Source organism: Pelodiscus sinensis, chromosome 1, assembly GCF_049634645.1.
Source record: "Pelodiscus sinensis isolate JC-2024 chromosome 1, ASM4963464v1, whole genome shotgun sequence".
Taxonomy (NCBI): Eukaryota; Metazoa; Chordata; order Testudines; family Trionychidae; genus Pelodiscus; species Pelodiscus sinensis.
Window position 1 is genome coordinate 229968120 of NC_134711.1, and position 21751 is coordinate 229989870.

Sequence of the window (21751 nt, forward strand, 5' to 3'; positions counted from 1 at the left end):
AGAAACTAGAAAATTTATTATTGCAACTATTCAGAATGGTTTGGATTAAACCTGGTCACGATAAAGAAATTTCCTTTGTTAGGAGCAAAGTATTGGAACTGAGATTTACAAGGTCCTTAGCCACTGCACCCCAACCAACAAGTCCACAGCTGTCAGGCCCATGATCGGAGACAGGCAGCATTTTCATTAAGTAACTGGACTATATAAAAGTCTGAACAGGAAGAGGAAGCTTTCTGGGCCCCATACCAGTGTCTGCTGGTTGCTCCCCAGTCTAACTTGCCACTTCACCTGACCCTACTTCATTGCCTCAGCCAACCTCGCTTCCCTAATTCACTGACCAAGTCCCTTGGATGGACCCTTCCAGCTACGGACGTCTACAAGAACTCCGACCATGTCCCCAGACAGCCTCTGTTATGGACTGACCTGCTGGCTGCCCGACTACTTGAACATATGTTACTGCTCTGGACTGCTGCCTGGCTTGCCTGGCATTAAATCCTTATGGTCCACAGCAAGCTTCCCTTTCAAGATATGGTCACGCTTCCGCCATGAATGAAAATACTAAGTTCTTGATTTCCTCCAGTTGGTGTTCTTTACAGAAGTGCATATATTGCTCAAAAGGGAGGCCATATTATAACTTGAAACAGTACTAAATTTACCAGTCAGCCTACTTCAAATTTTGAGCTGATTCTAATATTAAGTAGGTTCCTTAAGAAAAGAAAGTGAGCTAATAGGATGGGGGAAATATTACTGTTATGCTACTTCTTTGAAAATATCATTTATGACAGAATTCTCGGCTCTTTTACAGAAAACAAGTAGAACTTCACAAGTTCTTAAGATTTTCTGGCAGTGGCAGTGAGATGAAATACAAGCAGTAGCCTTTTCCGTCCTCCCAAATGTAGAGTATGCTACTACCTGGGCCAAGTCACTGCCTTCAAGCAGCAGGCAAAAGCTCCCCAAAGAAATAAGACAATCAATACAAATAAATGAAAACTATTGTCTCAAGAAGTTAATTGTAAATAGTGGTATAACCATTAACATCACGTCTTCATAGATGCTTCTAGACTCTACAGAGAAGCAGGTGGGTGAGCAAGAACCCTGTAAACTATCTTCAAAAGAAATGGGATTAGAGGCTTGTAATTTTCTGCTTTTCCTTCATCAGAAGTGAAATCCTCATCCTGCTAAAGTCATGGCAGAACACCCATTGCCTTAACTAGAATTAAGATTTAACCTCAGGGTTCTTGCTTCTGAAGAGGGAATAGCTCATAGGAAGAACAAAGAGAATGTGAAAAAGAAAAAGGATGTCAGTAAATCTACAACAGGCCAACAGTACTCAGGCCAATACCAAGCATGAAGAAGGCGGGATTTTTGGTTTACTTTTTATAAACTTCAATTATAATTGATTTAAATTAGTCACAAACTGAAAAGAAATGAATAAACTAGGCACATTTGTGCTCACTGCAATTTGGATGTGCAGGCGTTCACTTTAGATCAGTGCCTGTACTCCTTACAGTCATGAGGAGTAAGGGAAGCCAACAAGAGCATTTGCTCCCATCAGCCTCTCCTTGTGTGGATGCCTCCGAGCTTGGCTTAAGGTAAGCCAACTCCAGCAACGTATCCTATGTAGCTGGAGTTGCATACTTTAAGCCAACCTTTTAAGTCTAGTATGGGCCTGACCTTAATTGGGGAATTCTGCCTACTCCTTTTGGAATGTGGGACTGCAGATGGTATCTTCAGACCAATTTTGTTTGTCTCACTCATAGTGAATAAAAACAAACAAACTATTTAGCATCTTGCTAAACAGGCACCTGCATTGGACTCATGATATAAATATGAATGGGCAACAAACAGGCAGATGAAATTCAGTGTCAGTGTAAGTGAGGGAATGGTGCCGCTATTGTGGGGAACTTTCCTGACTTCTATACCACCCCGGTGAAATGAACCAACAAAAGGATCTGAGTCCCCGCTCCCACTTCCTTTACCCCACAGCCTCCCTGATCCTGAGGGCTCCCCTTCCACTCTCCTGAGTAGCAGAGTCCTCGAAACCCCAACAAGGCTGGGCCCAGGTTTCCTGGGGCTTAATCCCCAACCTTGTAGTCACTAAGGGCAGGGGTTAGGGTGTCCCCACTCCGAGGTGCTCTCTTCACACTGCATGCTTTCTTGGCCCAGTGATCATTTCATAAGGTTCAAAGCAAATACAATTTATTAAACATCAACTGATTAAAGAGAAAAGAATAAGGAAAAAATGAGAATGGTTAAATGAGAACACACAGTCCGGCTCTGTAGCACGAGGACATCAAAACAGCAGTCTGCAGAGTGTAAGGACAGTTCACAGTCTCTTCCTTATAGGCCCCTTAGAGGCCCTGGATGTGCTGCAGGGGGGCTGCAGGCTGGACACGCTTGCTCTGGCAGTGACCACACAGCCTCAAGCTCTAAGTGGCCAGACCCCTCTCCCAGTCTGGCCTGCTGGGCCTCTTGGCTGGTGATATCTCCCTGCCCAGAGCCTCTCCCCATCCTTTGCTGATACCAGCTGCTCACCACACCCAGCTGCAGGCTGTGCTGCTTTGCCAGTCTCCAGCTCCTTGCGTTGCTTCTCTATCCCTTTTGGCTCTCTGAGCACTGCCAGTCTGCTGCTCAACACAGCTCCGTGTACTGTGTGTGCCTGGCTCTGTTGCTGCAAAACTGCCCCTCAGCACAGCTTGCACTCCTTGGGCTGTGTGTGCCTGGCTCTGTTGCTGCAGGACTGCCTCTCCACACAGTGTGCTCCTTTTAGCTGTCTCTCAGCTCTCACCTTGCTCAGAGAGACCCAGAAAAATCCCAGGTCACAGGGAGGACGGGGCCTGGCCTCTCACTTTCCTCACTGGCCTATCAACCTGTCAATCAGGCTGAGCTGGAGTGTTGGCTGCTTTCCATTGTCTCTGGGGTCTGTCAGTCTCATGGACCCTTCCCCTTTTGATACTGGGAGCTGGCGAACCAAAAACTTCCGCAGAGTTTTAGTAAGAGGCTAACAGTCCCCTTACATCAGTAAACGCATAGTAATGTACGCTGGAAAACATAATCCCAATTAGACAAACAAAATGATAGGGTCTAAATTAGCTGTTATCGCTCAAAGAAATCTTAGCTTCATCATGGATAGTTCTCTGAAAACATCTGCTCAATGGGCGGCAGCAGTCAAAAAAGCTAACAGGATGTTAGGAAGCATTAGGAAAGGGATGGATAAGACACAAAATATTAAAATGCCACTATATAAATCCATGGTACCCTACCACATGTTGAATATCCATGCAGTTCTGGTTGCCACTTCTCAGAAATGATAGATTTGGAAGAACAAACAAACATGATTAGGGGTTATGGAACAGCTTCCATGTGAGGAAAGATTAAAAAGGCTAGGACTGTTCAGAGTAGAAAAGAGGCAAGTAAGGGGGGAGGTAAAGGGCTATGATGGCAATCAATGAAATCACAAACGGGGTGGACAAAGTAAATATGGAAATGTTACTTTCCCTGTCACAACACAAGAACCAGAGGTCACTCAATTAAATTAATAAACAGCAGGCTTAAAACAAATTTAAGGAAGTGTTTCTTCACAAAATTTAGTCATCCTGTGACAGGGGACATTGTGAAGGCCATAAGTAATACTGGAGTTGAAACAAGAAACAGATACGTTCATGGACAGTAGCTATGTCGATGGCTATTAGCCAAGATGGTCAGGGATGCAATCCCATGCTCTGGGTTTCCCTAAGTCTCTGACTGGCAGTTACTAGGATTGAGTGACGGGGCATGGATCATGTAATTTCCCTATTCTGTTCATTCCTTCTAAAGCATCTGGCAATGGCTACTCTTTAGGACTGAATACTCGGCTAAATGAACCATTCGTCTGACTTAGTATGGCCATTCTGTTGTTCTTATGTTAGCTTGACCTCATTCTAACAGTTGTTTTTTAGTAGTAAAGCACCATCACTTTGACTCTTAGATTCAATGCTGTATAATCGAGGTAAGAGACTATTTCATTTTCATTTACTACTGAATCTTGTAAATACTGATGTAAACTTATCTGATTCTCAATGAACCATAAATATTTATATGTGAGTTTTCTGAGACCAACACTTGTAAGAGACTACTGAAGCCTGGGCAACATTGTCCAAAAATAAATAAATAAATAAAAAGCTGCACATTTGGGAAACATCTACCTTGTACGGTTCACTGAAGAGGGAGTAACTGGTATTAAATGAGCCATCTTCCTGCTGTGCCTCCTGATTTCTCCTCTCCCATTCTTTCCTTCGCAGAACATTTCTGTCTGGTTCAAAGACACTGTGTCAAAGAGAGAATTTAAAAAAAATTAAAGGGCAGCCCATAAACCAATGTGAATCTATGTGAAGAACTGTGGTTCACAGACAGATGGCACAGATTACAAGAACATGAATCAGGTTAATGCCAATCTAATCCGTCAGTGGAAGCTCAGGTCTCTGGGTATGCCACTGCTTTCTTCTCATAGAACAGATAATTAAATTCTTAAGAAAGCCAACAAAAAAACAAAAGAAACCACACACCATGGAGCAAACTTGAGCCTGTGCTGAACTTCTCTGTCTGAAATGCGATGCAGACAAGATAGAAGCAACTTTGATTGAGTACTGAGAGTTCTCATATGACACATGGTAATTACAACTAAAAGTAAATAGAAATTATGAACATATTTCCATTTATTACATATCCTCTGCATGTTATAACAATGTTCCTTTTTACATAGCTGTGTTTCTGTAGTGATTCTTTCATTAACTAGCTCCACAAAGAGCAATTGAACCTACACGCTGTGGTGGTTTTCCCAGTTATGCTGCTTCTTCAGATCTCTGCTAATCAGTCAAGTCATGAAAATAATGCTGAATCAATTCTAACTGATTTGACACCATCACAACTTCAGAGAATAAATGAGTATTAGAATGATGAGAGATGGGGGATTAAGTTATATCACTTCATAAAACAATTATGTTCTTTTTGGAAATAAACTAAAGGCCCCAATATTGAAAGAAATATAAAAAATATTCTAAAATGTTATTTTAATATACCGTAAGTCTAAGAGATGAAGATCATTGTCTCCATATTGCCTCCAAGCAACATATACAGATTTGCAAACTGAAGTTTCGTCCTCATCGCAAAACAAGCCTAAATGCCTAAACAGGTTTATAAGTTGTTTACAACTATTAGTTTAAAAAGATGACTTAATATTTTGCTTTTCCAGCTAATGCTTTCCTCTTTTTTTTGTGTTATAATTTTGTACATCGGAAAATATATTAGCGTCATATAAGTGTATTGGCCATAAATAAAACAAAGCTTGTCTCTCTCATTAGTTGTCTAGTTAGTCAAAATGGACTTTAAATCATCTGCCCAAGTGATTTCACTCTATATGCCTCTGTGAAGACTGTTACAATGCCTAAAGCTGTTGCAATTAATTTAAGATTTAGGTGTACTGAAAACACCCAAAATATGTAGACATAGTTAGCATTTTAAAATAATGTCTTAATAGTGACCAAAGGACACTAAAATCCACTATCTGTTTATTGATCTGTGTGAGATGAACATCTGAGCCTAATTCTTAATGGACAGGTGTTTACCACAATCTCAACTGGCATCTCTGAGCAGTCTCAGCTCAGAGGCCAAACACTGAGTATGCAGACTTAAGAGTACAATGGGAACCAAAGGAAGTTTCTCTTCAAAGTAGAATTAAGGTAGAGAAGTGCAGAGAAAGTTGACAAAGCTGCTGCTTAAGATATACTTTATCTTTTGCTTAAAGAAAACTTTTATTCAATGCTGTCAATTTTTCATTTTGTATGTGCAATGAATGTACTTAAAATATATCTTCTGAAATACCAGTACTTGATCCATTTGACCTGATGGGATAATCTGGTCCAGACTGGCCTCTTAGACTGGCCCCTTAGATTGTACAGAGGCACTGGTGAAAGACTTAGTACATCAGTGGAATCCGCCTTGTGCAGGTGAGATTCCATTTAGCAACCATCATGGGAGAAGATGGAGAACATATGCCACACATAATGTGGAGAGAGGAAAGAGGTGCCATGTAAAAGATAACAATGGTGTTAGATAACACCATACCATCCAGAGACTCCAGTGTGGTCAATTGATAAGTGACTTTCTAACAACAAGAATTATATTATAGTCAGGGTTGATAGCACTGCATGCATGGTAAAATTGCCTGACACTTCACATTATCAACATCATTTTCAGTTGCATATTTCTGCCAAACTAGTTGTTTGGGCTCAGATTTTCATGCCAGGTTTTACCCTCAGAATGAATTTTCTTGAGAAAGTTCAGCCAAAACAGTTTAGCTGTTTCTGAAAACAAAGCTAAGTAATAACATACTGAAACAATGTTAAAAAAAATTCGGACTATCTTTTCTCTAGAAAGTTCTAGCATCTCCGGCCTTTGGATCATTGAGCTGAAAGCCTTTGTATCACGGATATGCCTTTTGCTGTCCCTGTGAAAAACTGCTAACATTTGGACAAGTTTGAAAAAGTGCAATTTTCACTTAATCTCTGGTACATATTGAGTAACAGCTAAAAGGTCCAGAGATTTTGTCCTCACAAAGAGCATGCTCCATCCTTTCATAGGGCATCTGCAATACCCATAACTTGACTGAGCATGCTCCAGCATAGGGCTAGGCTATGGGGCAAAGCTGCCCTTCCCCATCAATGGCCACTGCAAGCTGGGTACAGGAAATGAGAGAAGGGAGCCTGCCTCTATTGTGTTCTCAATGACACCTGGTGGCTTCAAGGCAGCACAAAGGAGGCAGCTGTCTGATTTAAATGCAGAAGGGAGGGGATAAGGGCTGGATCTATGGCACTGCTGGGGAAGGCTGAGGGAGAGTAGATTGGATCAAGGACCCTTGGGGACAGAGACTAGGACTGGCTGAGCAAGGAGACCAAGCCTGAAAGCCAAGGAGGTAAATGTGTGAAGAAATCTGGTGGGCGGGTAGAAGAGAAACTTAGATCAGATGAAGAGATGGCGCTGAAGTGACTGGAGATGTGCCTGCCCTCTCTTTCTGTTTGCGGTGGCTCTTGGATGACACAGCCCTCCAGCCAAGTCTCTCACACTCCGTTAAAACAAAGTGAAAGCCTTCTGGGCTATAATTCATCACTTTCATCCTGAGCTACCTTTCCTCCCATTTAGAAACTCTGGCCTCTGAAAAGCTTTATATGTAGTATCTAGTCTATAGACAGTTTGGGCAGACATCTCCTTTCAAGGCTTTATACATCTGGTCCCTAGCCAGTTTCTAGAAAACAAATGAGTGCATGAATCTTCACTCTGGCACCCACAGATTTAAAACAACAACAAAACAAAACAAAAAACAAAACAAAACCCACCAATGTGACATTCACTGATAAAGCAAGGGGCTTTTTTTTCTCCCCTCATTTGATAGAAAAAAGAGAAAAATCAATAAAAAAAAGTATACTTTCTATTTCTTTGAACACCTATCTACACATCCAGAATTAGATATTGACTTAGCAATGGAATTCATAACTTGCAACAATGTAGAATGGCTATGCAAATGACAAAGCAGCATCATGATGACTAATAAGCCAATTATAAATAGTACCTTAGAAACTGCTGCAAGTTGAAAGTTATGTTCCTTTGTTAATGGCAGATGGCAAAATCTCTAGTATTTGGAAGACTGCATCTTATTTGCAAGAATATACAAGAATCCATGAACATATGTCACCAAAGGTATATTTATTTCTTTTGTTTCAAAGAGAATAGGCCAACTGCTACAATTTATTTATTGCAAACACCTTAGTCAATGGAAAATGAATCAAATAGTTTCTTTTTTGTAAAAATGATCTTTTAAATATAAAAACAACCAAAAATGTGTGTATACCTATCTAGGCATTTATGCTACACTGTGTTAATCTCCCAGGGCACAGGTTTCTTACACATTGCAAGACTTTTTCCGTGCGGCTACGTCTACACTGGCCCCTTTTCCGGAAGGGCCATGGTAATTTTTGAAATCGCAATAGGGAAATGCGCAGGGGATTTAAATATCCCCCGCGGCATTTAAATAAAAATGTCCGCCGCTTTTTTCCGGCTTTTAGAAAAGCCAGAAAAGAGCATCTACACTGGCCCCGATCCTCCGGAATAAGCGCCCTTTGAAGTAGGAATAAGATCCTCCGGAAAAGGGCGCTTTTTCCGGAGGATCTGGGCCAGTGTAGACGCTCTTTTCTGGCTTTTCTAAAAGCCGGAAAAAAGCGGCGGACATTTTTATTTAAATGCCGCGGGGGATATTTAAATCCCCCGCGCATTTCCCTATTGCGATCTCAAAAATTACCATGCCCCTTCCGGAAAAGGGGCCAATGTAGACGAGCCCTGCGTGTCTCAAAAAATATAGATGTAGCTTTTTTAGCATAGGCAGCTAGGGAAAACTAGACAATCAAACAGCAAACTATTTTCAAACATTTAAAATCAGTATATTCTACATAATTCACAAATGTCAAACTGGAAAAGGATAGGTTTAAATGATTTTCATAGGCAACACAAGGTAATTTTTATAACGCTGAATTCGTGCTTATAAAGATATTAATTGGCATATGCGTTGCAATCCAAATGTTTGCATTACTGACATCTATATATGAATAAATGAATGTTGCATTCATATAATGTTTATATTATCCTCTGCAGTCTTATTGTAGCCGTATCAGTCCCACAATATCAGAGACACAACGTAGACGAGATAATATCTTTTACTGGTCCAGCTTTGAAAGTTTTGCTCTCTCTCACTAACAAAAGTTGTTTCAATAAAAGATACCTCACCCACTTTGTCTCCATATTATCCTAGGTATTTCAATCTGCTTTATAAGCACATATAGATTTATTTCAGCTTTAAGCTCTGCCAAAACACATGCCAACAGAGGAAAATGTACCTGTTAATTATGTAATCCCATTTCATGCTCAATGGATTGTTATCACACTATCATTACTATGGTTCAAGTGACTTTCTTCCCTTCCCTTTTCTTCTCTTCTCCAGTTCTCCCTTTCTCGTCCTCTCCCTCCTGTACACATTTCCTGTAGAACAGTCTAAACTATGCAGTTACCAGATACTTTGCAGTTCAGACATCCAGGCAATACCAAACTTCTCCTTCTTAGAAGGAAAATTTGGATCAAAACAAAGGACCATCTTCTGGAATTATATAAAAACATCCCTCAATAAAGGCTAGCAACCTCTTCTGGAAAACCCAGGTGTGACGACGCGTTGGAGTTCCCCTGACTCCTGCACCCCTGTAATGGCACAAACAGACTCCTCCAGCCAGTAGAATAGAGGGAGTTTATTGCTTTTCCAGGATACAGCACAGCCTAGATGTAATCTGGTAACAGGGCAAGCCTAGGATGCCTCAGCCCCCCTTGAGATGGGGGAGACTGGGCCCCTAAATCCCAGCCCCTTGCTAAGGCTGCTTCCTTCATGATACCAGACAGAAACTGCCCAACTTCCAGCCCTGTCCCCCAGCCAGGGGCTATATTCCGCCTTCCTCCCTTTGTTCCTCTACCCGGAAGGTAGCCAGTAGATCAGGTTACCTACCTGACCCATCAACTACTCGGCTGGGATGTGGTACAGACAGCAGCCAGTGGGGGTCACCCACAGCCCAAGCCTAGCAACCAGCAAGGTACCAACACTACATCACACCAGGCTTTAAAGAAAATCATGCCTATTGTATCCATCTGTCCTTAAAGGCTTGGATTAGAAAGCGGTTAGTTCACTGATTCTTCTAGGTGGCACTATGGTACTACAAAAAATTAACTAAAATAAAAAAAATATTTACATAAATGTGTATGATCTAATTTCAGACTCTGTAGTGGTACAGTGGACATTGTATGATGCTTAGGTAGACTAAAATATCTCTTCAGAATTATGCTAGTGAGCACAAGCCCTAACTGGAAAGAATTATAGATAGAAGCCTGGATTCTCAGGAATTTGAGGGAAACCACTTTGCAACACTAAAACCTTTCTAGGAAAAAAAAACCATCCATAATACTGACAAGAGCATTCACAGGTTCTCTTTTGCTTGTTTTGATATCATAAGAAACAATTCTTCCCTTCCCCCCAATTATAGAATTAGAAATAGATACAGGCAACTCAGGGGGAAGGCCTAAATGGGTAGCTTTACCTAAAAAAAACTTGGCTCACCCAAAACTGAATTTAATCTCTCACAAATCACCCAAAGAGTAACAGGATCTTAGTGTTGGAGAAGATAGCCACCTGAAAAGACGGAGGTTTTAAACACTGCAGCTTCGCTACCTTACAAGCTTCTTGTTGTCTTCTGGGGCGTAGCATTCTAGAACCAGCTCACCAGTAGGCTGAACAACTCAAATTGAAAAGAGTATTCTCCAGTTTCAACTTGAGAGCACATTCCCTTTCCTCATCAGTTTACAAGCTCTCAGGTGGTCCAGGCAATATGTGCTGTAAGGGAAAAGGACTAATATATCCATATTGCTGCCAAATATTATCTGTCATCACGAGCATTGCTTCACCTCTCAGAGGCTATACAAATTGTCACAGAGCATCAATGGGAACTCCAAAACAGACATCAGTCTTTTGCTTCTAGACCTTCCATCTTCGCACTGTAATATTTTGGAAGAAGTATAAGATACACATGGGAGTATGCAAATTTTATTCGCATACTGGTTCTGGCATTTATATCAGTCTATACTTGAAGGATCTTCTCCTGTTGTAAAGGAACTTGAGGAAAGAAAACACAAAACATTTCCTATTTCAGCTTGATCTACCTGCAAGTGAACGTAGAATAACTTGACTGTGGTTGGTTGCATTTAGTCATAATGTAGAAGCATAACTCTGAATTGCACTGTTTGTTTAGTAATCTCAATATTTAGGTATTTCTTGAATTATAGCAAATTTTAAATTTTAAAAACTGCATATGTTCTAAAACAGTTTCTAGCTGATCTAATATTGTAATCTTATTTGTATTCTATCTGGAAATCTATTTATTTGTCAGGAACCATGAGCCTTGAACAATATTCTACAAGGAACTAGGCAGTTCCAGGGAGCCTATCGGCTACCCAGTGACCTACTACCATCTTCCAGAACAGTATCTAGTCCTGGGATTTGATTGGTGGAACCCTGGAGGATCTTGATTGGTCCCCAGCTTCTGTTTAACCCAAATACAGAAACAGGAAATTGTCCATACAAGTTAGAACTGCATCCACCCCAATAACCACTCCTTCTGATATCCTGATAAACTAACCATCCCTGACACCTGACTCTGGGGTTTGCCCTCTGGCCTGTCTTGGACACTGACCTCCCTGTATCTGACCCAGTCTGACTCCTGTTCTCACCACAAGGTCAGACAGCCCATGCCTGGGTATGACATTATTATTTGGCTACATTATATCTTCAGATTTCTTCTCCTAAAATTCAGGGTCATACACTATCTACACATATAACATTTTTACAACCTCAAATCCAAGTAGAACAAAAATATAATCCATTTTTACATTAATATAAGTCAGTTTCTTACGATGGCAAATACATAGCTAATTTTACATCTCAAAGTGTAGCATATATGTAAAGTCTATGTGGACTTCTGTTGTTCAATAAAATCACATCATCCAGACATCATTGGGGGTTAAATCCTCCTTTTCACCAGGTGTTCAAAGATCACAGTGCATGCAGACTTCCTCTCTTGTATCAAAGCCTTCTTCTCTAAGGGTGCATCTACACTGCACAGCTATTTCACGATACCAGAGGTATCCTAAAATAGCTATCCTACATCAACACAAGCCGCCTGTTATTGCAGAATATTTTTTTAAATAACAGGCGCGTTATTACGCCATCCCAGTAAACCTCATTAAACAAGGGATAAGGGATGGCTCAAAACAGCAAGTTATTTTGAAATTTGGCGCTGTGTAGATGCGCCAAATTTCAAAATAAGCTATTTTGAAATTCAATCAAAATAAGATATGCAATTTGCATATAGGAAACTGCATATCTTATTTCGAGTTTAGGGTGCTGTGTAGATGCAACCTAACTCATATCAGCATTTACAAGCTCCACAGGGAAGCACCATAGACTTCAATGCCTACTTTCAAGATCATGGAAATAACAGTCTGTGGGTTTCAATGTTAAGTTCCTAAACACTAAGGGCTCGTCTACATTGGCCCCTTTTCCGGAAGGGGCATGTTAATTTCAGAGATCGTAATAGGGAAATCCGCGGGGGGGGGGGGAGAAATCCTACTTTGAAGTAGGAATAAGATCCTCCGGAAAAGGGCGCTTTTTCCGGAGGATCGGGGCCAGTGTAGACGCTCTTTTCCGGATTTTCTAAAAGCCGGAAAAAAGCGGCGGACATTTTTATTTAAATGCCGCGGGGGATATTTAAATCCCCCGCGGATTTCCCTATTACGATCTCTGAAGTTAACATGCCCCTTCCAGAAAAGGGGCCAGTGTAGATGTAGCCTAATGGTAGCACATATATAGAACCTAAAATATTCACAAGAAAATTGCCTTCAAAACCAAAACAAATAAAGATTTATGAATTCCAAACAATAAAGCTAAACCTATATACAAGTGATGATAAACATATGCAAAATATTTGAAGGTTTAGCCCAAGCCACTTTTGAATTATGAACATTTAAAGTTAGAACTATTTAAAAAATATGAATGAATAAATAAATAATATTTCAAAGACTCACAACTTAAAAATTGCTTACTCAAATACTCTCAAAGTTTCTCTAAAAATTCACAATGGATCTATTACTTAATATACAAAATTTCAGGCTGTAAATGGTTTTTTTTTTTTTTAGTTTTAAAGTTTCTCCATGCAATACACTAGTTTTATGACGGAGTACCTTAATTGAGTAGTTCCTGGGTAAAACTTGTATAATGCAGTGGAGAATCAATCTAGCCCTGATTTTGGCTGGTGGTTGTGAAAACATGAGGTAAAAATGGAAACTGTCTTACAACATTAATAGTGTGATTACTGTAGCCCCATAGTATTTTAAACCACAGAAAGATTACCCATCCAGGAACAAGATAGGAACCAGCTTTTTGCTTGTTAAATTGCTATGTAGCATAATAGTACTAACACTTCATGTTTGTTTTGCTTTCCATTTCATTGGTTACAACCAAATTCTTTGATGGCCAATTTACTGGTTTCAGTTCCATTTTTCCTAAATAAAAATAATAATTTAAAAACCCCATGGGCGTCTGGGGGCTTAGGTGGGGGAAGGCTCTGCCTTCCCAAACTGCCAGCTTGGACACGCCCACATTTTGCCTACTGTAGGCATTCTGGGGACAGAGTGTTGCTGCCCCAGCACCTGCCCTCCCCCATGCTCCTGGCTGAGGAGGCTGGAACCACGCAACTGCCTGCACACATGAATCTCCCTCGCCTCTCTGCCTGTCCCCGGTGTTCCAGGGAGGCTGAGGAGCACTCAGCACACTGCCCTGCCTCCTCTCCTTCCCGGTGCTCTAGGAGCTGAACTGCACGTACGCTCCCCCACCTCTCTGCCCTTTTCCAGTGCTCCGGGGAGGCTGGGGAGTGCTCGGCGTGCTGCCCCATTTCTCTGCCCCTCCCCAGTGCTCTGGGGAACTCTTGGTGCACTGCCTCACTTCTCTGACTCACCCCGATGGTCTGGGGAGGCAGGGACGTGCTTTGCTCGCTGCCCTACCTCCTCTCCATGGGAGGTGGGACCTCAGCCCCAGCTGCACCAACCACCCAGGCAATCCCTATTCCTAATGGAAGCTTTTGGAGATGACAGTTCTGCATTTCTGAGAGTTATATACTTTCCCTAATGAAATTTAAAGCATTGGTTCAATTAGAACAAAGAGTCAGACTTTAATGAACTAGTTGACATGATCAATAAACTTCTATACTGAGTTCCAAGTGACTTTTTTAGACTTTTAATCTGGTTTAAACAGCAGAGTTAATTTGAAGGTTTTTACAGTATATTTTCCATTTACAAATAGAAATGCCGTGGGGTAAAGCAATTACTCTGATTTACTGTTTTCTCTTTGATTGAACATAAAGATGTAACAGGGTCTCAAAAAAAGCAGTAACAGAGCAGGCTGTGCACCTATCCACAGACCGATAAAACACCTACCTTGCTATTTCAAAGAATTTACCTCCAGGCAGCAGCACAGAGCAAACATCAAATCAATGACATGTGTCTAAGACAAGATTGATGTTTACTCTCACAGCTTTTTCATCTTATATCCAATAAATTACTCTTTCTTAACAAAAATGTCTGGTTAAATTTCATTTTTCACTTTGCAAAATCAGTTTTAAAACTTTAGCTCTGAGAAATTTTAAAGACAGGATTCTTTGATGCTTTATCTTTTATAGACTGTTTATGATTTGTATTAAACATGAAAGAGTACCATACACACAGGACTACAAAGAGTCTTGTACTCTCTATTCCAGCACCCTTGGGACTTGACCAGTGCCACACCAGAGAATTTCCTGGGCCACAGAAGGTCAATATTGTCTAGAAGCATTACCAACACTTCCACTGCTTACTGGGCTCTTAGAAGACATTTAGAGGTAAATTTGGAGCTAAATAACAGCATAAAACAAGACTGGTATCTGTAAACACACTTTATGGGACTGCAGGAATCTTGAGCATTCTCAGGGTAAGTGGATATCCAGCTAATTAAAATCATGCCAGACCATGGATATTGGCTGGCCAGAGTGTGCCAGACTAGACAAGTTCAACGTGTACTAGCCATTCATTCAGTGGCAGGTAACAGCTGGACAGTGCTTTAATTACCTTCCTGAAAGTTCAAGGACTGAAATTAGGAACCATGTTTTCAGAGCTTCCTAAATTGCATCTATAAAATTAATTTAATGCATGCAGAACCTACATCTGAATGTACCATATAGATTTCTGAACATACACATTGACAGTATCATTTATGTGCAATTCATATTTTAGTGTGTAAATATCCAAAACTCACAATATGCTAAATTGATCAATTTTGAAAATCTGGATTCAGAAATAGGTTGATTTAGTCCAACAAACCTGAGGACATAAGAACATTCAGAGGCTCTAGATAAATTGGACATTTATTTATGTAAAAGCAATATTCATGGTTTTACCACTGGAAGAGCAAGCAACATTTTCTTATGCAACAAAACTACAATGTCCCACTAATGCATCCAGCCTTTAATTCTAGCATTTTTATTCAGAAAGAATAACTTCATCACATTCTAAAATGTGCCATTCTACATACATAACATTCATACACATGCATTCAGCATTTGTGGCACACATTTATGTATTATCATAACATTGCTCTCTCTCGCCACTCATCTGAGGAAGTGGGTTTTGCCCACGAAAGCTCATGATCCTATATATCCGTGGTCACCAACCTGTCGATCGCGATCGACTGGTCGATTGCAAGGCCTCGACCAGTCGATCGCGAGGCATTCGGGCACCCCCACCGCCCATTTTCCCCGCACCCCAAGAAGCCCCACTACCTACCTCTAGTGTAGTGCCGGCTTCCCACGGGGTGGACGGGAAGTCCTGTCTGAAGCCCGGAAGTGTGCAGGCTGCTCCCCTCCCACAGCTCTGTTGCATGTTGGGGGAGGGGGTGTTGGCCCTGGAGGAGAAGTGCGAGGCTTCCCTGCACTGCCGGAGGGGTGAGTTGAGTGCAGGGGTTTCCCTGCGCTGCAGGAGCAGGGGTCAGCCCCGGGGTTTGGCCATGCTGCGGTAGGGGAGAGGGGTGGCTGGGCTGGGCCGGGCCACGCCGTGGGAGGGCGGTTTGGCCCCTGGGCAGGCGCCCGCGGGGGTTGGCCGTGCTGCGGGAGTGGAGTGGGGGAGTTGACTGGGCCGGGCTGCGCCATGGGAGGGCAGTTTGGCCCCAGGGCAGGCACCTGCAGGGGTTGGCCGTGCTGCCGGAGGAGAGGGGAGGGGGGGATGGGCCATGCCGCTGTGCTGTGGAAGGGGGGGTTTGGCCCCGGGGCAGGCGCCCGAGGGGTTGGCCCCGCCGCGGGAGGGAGGGGGTTGGCCCCGAGGCAGGCATGCGTGGGGTTTCCCTGCGCCACAGGGGGCAGGGGCAGGCCCGGAGGAGGCATGTGCCGGCTTCCCTCGGGGGACGGGTGGGAAAATCATGGGAGGAGGCAGATGCAGGGGACTCTCTGCTGCCACTGGCACCCTGCCTCCTGTCCCCACTCCTCAGACCCCACTCCTCTGTCTCCAGCTACAGAACTCTGTCCCCATTCCCGTCCTCACTCCCTGAACTCTGTTCCCATTGGCACCCTGTCCCCAGTTGCAGAAACCTGTCCTCTGCCCTCCCAGCACCCTGTTCTCTCTCCCCTGCCCCCAGCCGCAGAACTCTGTCCCCACAAAATGTATAATTATAAATGCTTCATTTTAGATTTAAATAGCATGAATAAAAATCAGACCATTTATTTCATAACTATAAATACGTGATTTTAATTTTATATATTGCATAATTTAAAAATAAAACTGTTTATCAGAGTGTGTAAGTAAGGGCTGGGGATACCAAGTGATGGACAGGAGGAGAATAGAGAGGGCGGGGCTTCAAGGAAGGGGCATGGCTTCAAGGAAGGGGCACAGCGGTAGATCTTCGCCTGTTCTGAGATTTAAAAAGTGATCTTCGGTGTAAAAAGGTAGGAGACCACTGCTATATATGTTAGTCTCTAGTATCCCAAAATAGCTATTCCACATCTTTTGAACCAGACCGTTATTTCAAAATATATTTTGAAATAACAGGCTTGCTATTCTGGCATCCCTGTAACCCTCGTTCCATGATGGTTAAGGGAGGTTTTGGAATAGGGGTTTATTTCAAAATTAGATCAAAATTGTAGATCAAATTGCATATCTTATTTCAACCTGCAAGTGCAGTATAGATGCACCCTAACGGCATGTCTGCACCAGGAAATTATTTTGAAACAACTAAATTCAAAATAATAAGTCCTGAAATAACTATTTTGAAATAAGCTTATTCCCCGAGGAAAGCAGGAGTACAGATTTTGAAATAACCAGCTTGTTATTTTGAAATAACGGGCTTAGTAGCGTAGACGCGCCACTTATTATTTTGAACTAAGGGGGGTTATTTCAAAATAACTCCGTAGTGTAGACCAGGGCCAAGGTGCTACAGGACTAGTTTGTTTTTTTTTAAGTTACAGACTAACACAGCTACCTCTCTGAGACTACTTATTTTTAACTTCCTTCTAATATGATCATTAAGATGTTGGTGCTCTGAAGTTTAATATCTCCCAAATGACCTAAAATTGAAAGAGTTCCAGTAGTGACTTGAAACAGAAATAGAAAATAAAAAAGAGCTTTATTATTTCTAAATATAAATACCAAAAGTTAATGGAATTTTGGATTATTACCCTAATATGTTATTTTTAAGGTTTATTCTTATGTGCAATAAATTCATCACCTTCATAAGCCTCCAGCAAGAGCGAATTTGCACCTTTTATTATCAGCACAGAAAACACAAATACCACTTATGAAACAAAACTAAAAAGGATTTAAATGGGTGCCTTATTTGTGGAGAATCTGAAATTGTAGCTAATGTATAGGAAAATCATCCATTTGTCACCTGCCACTTCCCCCCGCTCCGCCACACACACACACACACACACACACACACACACACACACACACACACACACACACACACACACACACACACACACACACACACTTTTTTCCATCATGCCAAACCACAGTAAACCATACTTGAAGAGCACAAAACACGCTACAGAATGCATTTGATTTGAACCTTTATATTTTATTATGTTTAAAATTATTTTTCCATGTTTAAAAAATGATTAGGAGTCAAAAGAGAAGCACTTTCCAAGTTATTATTACATATACACTTGTAGCCCCTTATATCCCCAGATATGTACCAAGGCCCCTTAGTAGTAGGCACTGTACAAACACAGAACAAAGAGTCTCTGCCTCAAAGATCTTCAGCTTTGTCTACACTGCCAGCTTTTGGATTAGGATCTTGCGCAAAAAGGAAACTTCCACACTGCTTCTTTTTGCGCAAAAACGGCTCAAATAGATTGTGCAAATAAAGTGCAACAAAATGCTTATCAGCACTTAATTTGCATACTCTCTGCCAGCAAAATTCGGTAGTGAAGACATAGTAGCAGTCTAAATATAAGACAAGAGACAACAGTTGGAGACAGGCAGGGGAGTAGAAGGAAACAATGAGATACTATGGTGATCACGAAAGGCAATGATCTCAGCATACTAGATGCCTAACCATTGTTAATGCTGCTTTTGTAGACCTCACTGCAAAAGAGTTTTAAAAAGGATAAGGAGTTAGTTTCAGATGTTCATAGGGAGTAACTAATCTCTCAGGCATAAGGGGCAGTATAGAAAAAAAGCACAAGGGTGCTTTGTTTGAAAATTTAAGAAGTGGGCATTAGAGCCTGCAGGCAGGCATCAAGCTTTCAATACTGAATGAGAACTGGTAAATTCTGCGGCCCTTACATAGATCTTTGTGCTCCTGCCTATATCCCAGTTAGGCTGTGTCTAGACTACATGGCTCCATTGACGGAGCCATGTAGATGAGGGTTGTAGGCAAAGGGAAATGAAGCGGCGATTTAAATAATCGCTGCTTCATTTAAATTTACATGGCTGCCGCGCTGAGCTGACAAACAGTTGATCAGCTGTTTGTCGGCTCAGCGCGCTAGTCTGAACGCTCCCCTGCCAACATCAAAGCCCTTTGTCGGCAGCCCCATTATTCCTCGTGGGATGAGGTTTACCGGAACTGCCGACAAAGGGCTTTGATGTCGGCAGGGGAGCGTCCAGACTAGCGCGCTGAGCCAACAAACAGCTGATCAACTTGTCACATTACCGAATTGGAGGGAAGCAGCCAGATCGCTGCTGCACCCTTAGGTGGGGGTGTTGGCCCCAGAAATTGGTATGAAAGGGAGCCATGTGGGGTATTGAATGGGAGCTTGTTGTTTTCTGATCCTGTGTACACTATTTATGTGAGTATATAATGTCTGTGTGTGTAGATCTGTAATCTGTGTGGAAGCTGAATATTTCTCTGAATGTGGTTAAGCATTGCTATGGACAGGCTGAGTAGTGAAGCCCGGTGGAACAATGGCACTTGATGGCCCAAAGACACACCTAAAGCAGGAGGGCAGAGACCTAAGAGAGGCCAGCAGAGAGAGGCTGAGGACCAGGTGACCTGCTGCATACCAGAAGAGGCCAGGAAGGGGGTATAAAGAGGCCATGTGGTTGATGCCATTTTGTTCTCAGCTCAGCACTTCATCCCAGAGGCAGCACTGCAGGGATTGAAGAGCCCGGAAGACCTGTGAACCCATCCTGATCGTAGGATGTGCAATAAGAACTTTTAAACCAGCAGCTGCAACATCTCTGCTAGAGCCTGCATCGAGAACTGGGAGATTCAGTGCATGTAACGTACTGTACTTTAATAACCTTACTCTCAGGCTTTTCTTTCTTGTAATAATAAACCTTTAGATATAGATTCTAAAGGATTGGCCCAGCGTGATTTGTGGTAAGGTCCAGAGGGTAAATTGACCAGGGATCTGTGGCTGGTTTCTTGGAACCGGACAGAACTTGTTCGGGGTAGGTGGGATTGGGTGCTAGGACCCCCCCACCTGTGTATGAGGCCCGGGGCCATCTGGGGCATGGATATTGCTGGGGTGTCGGAGGGGTTTTGCTCGTGAGACTTCAGGCAGGCAGCTGAAGCGCTCTGTGGGACTGGTTTGTGGCCTGTGTGGAAAGGTCACCAGTCGGGGCTGTAAGTAGCCCCGGATTCGAGCAATTCGCCCTGAGCGGACGCCCTCAGCTGTGCCCAGACACGGCCCGGTCCGTCACACAGCTGTTTGTCGGCTCAGCGCGGCAGCCATGTAAATTTAAATGAAGCGGCGATTATTTAAATCGCCGATTCATTTCCCTTTGCCCAATAAACAAATCTACATGGCTCCGTCGACGGAGCCATGTAGTGTAGACGTATTCTAAGTCTCTTATTACACTGGGCCTGCCAAAGAAGAGTGTCACACACAATACTCCATTTTTTTCTAATTTTGCCACAACTATTTTAATTTTCCTAGGCACCTTTACACATAGAATACTCTTCCAATTCTAATGTGCCAAGCTATGATGCCTCCAAATTTGTCCTTAAGACTTTTAAAAACAACAAAAAAAGCACAAAGGCCACAAGAAAAGTCAATAATTTTTTTTTTAAATTCCAACGTTGTAACAGAACTACCTAGAAAGTGAATAACCATAAACTGAATGACTGCATAATCTTGGCGTCTGCCACATATAGTTTACAAAGACAGCACAGAAAGTGAAAACTGAGCGTATGATCATTAGACGTATACCATACCAGCTAAACAAGAAAATGTGTGAAGTTGTGTTTAAAACTGCATCTACATTAGGCACTGCTGTGTCAATCAGAGATCAGATGTAGCACATTTCTGACTAATAGGGTTGCCAGATGTCCGGTATTGAACCAGACAGTCCGGTATTTTCGCCTCCTGCCTGGTAAAAAAAAAATTCAGAAAATATCGGACACCTAAAATGTCTAGTACATTCTGATTTTTTCCCAGCCAGGAGGCAAAAATCCCGGGCTGTCCGGCTCAATACAGAGGCAGCCTGACAACCCTAGTGCTTACTGGGTTCCACAGGGAAGCTGCCTGGCCTGGTGCAGGGAGGCAAGATGGTGGGCAACCGCTGGCAGCCTGTTAGGGCCAAAAAGCCTCACCATGTGGTTTTTTAAGGGGTCACGGTGGTTTGGGTTGTTGGTTTGTTTTTTGGTTTTTTTTGCTCAACAAACTTTTTCCTGGCATGTTTTTGTTGGTGTTCGGTATTTTTTCTGAAACCATCCGGCAGCCCTGCTGACCAACACAGCTATGCTGACAAAAGTTTAATATGTAGGCTTGACTTAAGCATTTCTAATAACTTATCTAAAAAATCCATCTTTTTCCACGCTGTCAGGTTAGGTCTTAACTTAGATGGCTAGACAGTGGGATAAAAATGATAAAACCATTGCTTTCCATTGCATTTTCCATGTTGTTTCTACCAGCCGTACGGCATCTTTTGTGAATTATGCACCTGCTTTTTTCCTAGTACGGTGAATGTCTAATATTTGAATTCCTTTCAGCTTAGCTCTTAATTTAGATTTGCAAATCGGTTCATGCTCTATGAATTTTATGCACGAGTGAAGTGAAATGTATCATTTACGGTGCTATTAAAATAAATAATAATAATTAAAATAGAGTACTGAACTCTCAGAAATGGTCTACACTGGAAATAAAATATGGCTGGATGGCCATATCTAGGCATGGATATTTAAGTGCGGTGGATAGTCCCTATGTCCAGGAACTCTTCTTTTAGAGTCTACACTTGGCACTTGATTCTGCAAGGTGAAAAGCATTCTGACCCCAATCCAGCAATACACTTCAGCATATGCTTAATTGTAAGTATATGCTTATGTGATTTGGTGGCTCAGCACATCGGAGCATTCAGCACATTGCAGGATCAAGCCTTAAATGAAACTTCTAAATGGCCTTTGAGTATTGGCACATTCTGAGCACCTTCCACTTGTCCAGCTTCCAGGTGACAAATCTGTTGGGGTAATTTTAATTTAAGTTCATTAGCCCTAACAATGCCCCAACATAGCTGAGTCTATACAAACTGTGAGTGAAAAAACATTCCGCAGATACTTAGCTCTCAAGGGATACAAATCTGTAAAAAGTCTTGACTATCACTGCAATTTAATTCT

The 21751-nt window shown here is 42.1% G+C and overlaps 1 protein-coding gene across 7 annotated transcripts in view; it reads right to left on the minus strand.

Annotated features, from left to right (window-relative positions):
• AFF3 (ALF transcription elongation factor 3) overlaps positions 1-21751 on the minus strand; it is a 561437-nt gene that overhangs the window by 399083 nt on the left and 140603 nt on the right. For all 7 annotated transcript variants that reach the window (XM_075916945.1, XM_075916939.1, XM_075916954.1 and 4 more), the window contains one exon: positions 4185-4305. Coding sequence is in view for 4 of the 7 variants with exons in the window: in XM_075916914.1 (XP_075773029.1) it covers positions 4185-4305 (121 nt within the window). In the remaining 3 variants the exon portion in view is untranslated. The remainder of the gene's footprint in view (positions 1-4184; positions 4306-21751) is intronic.